Source organism: Alligator sinensis, unplaced genomic scaffold (assembly GCF_000455745.1).
Source record: "Alligator sinensis unplaced genomic scaffold, ASM45574v1 scaffold909_1, whole genome shotgun sequence".
Classification (NCBI taxonomy): Eukaryota; Metazoa; Chordata; order Crocodylia; family Alligatoridae; genus Alligator; species Alligator sinensis.
Window position 1 is genome coordinate 210,133 of NW_005842862.1, and position 2,038 is coordinate 212,170.

Genomic DNA, 2,038 nt, shown 5'->3' on the forward strand with positions numbered 1-2,038 from the left:
CTAGGAGCGATCTGCCCGGCTCAGCAGGCTCTTCAGGGCTCCCTTCACTTCCTTGTTCCTCAGGCTGTACACAACGGGGTTCAGTGTGGGAGTCACGATGGTGTAGAGCAGTGACACCAGCCGGTCCATCTCTGAGCAGCAGCTCCTCTGAGGCCGCACATACGCTATGGAGACTGTGCCGTAGAAAAGCAGAACCATGGTAAGGTGGGAGGTGCAAGTGGAGAAGGCTTTGGCTCGGCCCTGGGCAGAGCGGATGTGCAGGATGGCTGCAAGGATGAGGACATAGGAGAGCAAGGTCCAGGCAAAGGGACAGACCACCACCACTGTGCCAGCAACATGCAGCACGCTCTTGCCAAGGGAAACATCTGAGCAGGCTGCCTGCAGCAGAGCGGGAATATCGCAGAAGTAGTGATGGATTTCCTGGGACCTCCTGCAGAAGGAGAGCTGAGACAGGATCACGCTGTGGAGGGAGGAGTAGAGGAGGCAGGCAATCCATGTGGTGGCCGCCAGGGTCACACAGAGGCGCCTGGTCATGACGGTGCTGTAGTGCAGGGGCCTGTGTATGGCCAGGTAGCGGTCAAAGGCCATTATAGCCAGGAGGAAGCACTCTGTGCAGCCCATGGAGTGCAGGAAGTACACCTGCAGTAGGCAGCCAGGCAGAGAAATGGCCTTCATGCTTGCCAGTGTGTTAGCTAGGAGCCTGGGCACGGTCACTGATGTGAAGCAGATCTCTAGGAAGGAGAAGTTACCAAGGAAAAAGTACATGGGGGTGTCCAGGTGCGAATCAGTTATTACCAAGAAGACAAGGAGCAGGTTCCCCACCAGCCCTGCTAGGTAGATGCAAAAACAGACCGGGAACAGCACAGCCTGCCAGGGCCCCGGCTCTGAAAGGCCCAAGAGGAGGAATTCTGTCTGGAAAGTTTGATTGTCCAGCTCCATCGCTCAGTGCTGCGCTGTCCCCTGAGAAGGGAGTGGAAGGAGCAGAGAAAGTGTCACAGGATGAGAAAACAGAGACCCTTCGAGGAGAATCCTAGGAAAGCAGGGCTGGGAGAGAGCTCAGGAGGTCATCTAGTCCAGCCCCCCGCTCATGGCAGGACCATCCCTGTCTAAGCCATCCTAGAAGAGTGTTTGTCTAACTTAGTCTGAAAACCTTGAATTGCTCTCTCATATAACAACCAAGCACAATGTCTGAAATATCAGTTTACCAAAAGTAAAGCAGGGGAACAAGGACACTGTCAATGTCAAGCCATTGTCAAGATAAAAGTAGTTATTAAATGTGCTCAGAGATCCAGAGGAGAAGTCTATGGCAATGGAGAAAGGCAAAAACATTATAGACCGTGCCAGTTTGACCATGGGGTAAAATTCTTTCCTGTGTCTACAAGTGATGACTTCTCTGACTGAGTGCAGGGGCAAGAACCTCTAGTGGGAAATCTCCAGGGTCTTTTTTTAGTCTCAGCACAGATATCAGCACACTCCAGTCAAAATCCCCAAGTTTGGCTGCACCCGAGTCTTCTTAGGGAGATCAGAAATAGCCCTTATGCAACAGGGGGAATCCAAGATGGATGCAGTGGTACAGTTGCACCCGCAGCTCTTTGATTCCTCAGTTAACTTCATAGCTCATTATAATCTACCATATTCCTTCTGAACTCTTCATTCCACAAGTACTAACCACCCTCTTGTCGCAACCCAAAGTTGTGATTTTTGTTTTGTGTGTGCTTCGGCACTGCTAAATTATTTTCCCGCCAAATTGCAGCTTCTTTGCACGGTGGAGTTCTCTGCTGCAAAGGAGAACTCCGGTGCAACGGAGAATTTTCCCGCCTATTTATAGCTTTCTTTGCATGGTGCATTTCTTTTGCATCTCAGAAATGCACGGTGCAAAGGTGCGTTCGGGTGTATTTTAATTCGAGCCCCATTATTGGCTTGTGTTGAATTATGCACATGTGGCGTCTAGCAATTGGCTTGCTAGCCGTATAAAGAGCTTGGGTGGTTTCCGCCCAAGTTGGAGAGAAAGCAATTGGAGTCCGAGAGGGAGGGGGGA

The 2,038-nt window shown here is 51.2% G+C and overlaps 1 protein-coding gene across 1 annotated transcript; it reads right to left on the reverse strand.

Annotated features, from left to right (window-relative positions):
• On the reverse strand, positions 1–939 carry LOC102376242 (olfactory receptor 10Q1-like). Its single transcript, XM_006035646.1, has one exon. The coding sequence runs from the start codon at positions 937–939 to the stop codon at positions 1–3; it is 939 nt and encodes a 312-aa protein (XP_006035708.1).
• Positions 940–2,038: the final 1,099 nt, after the last annotated feature.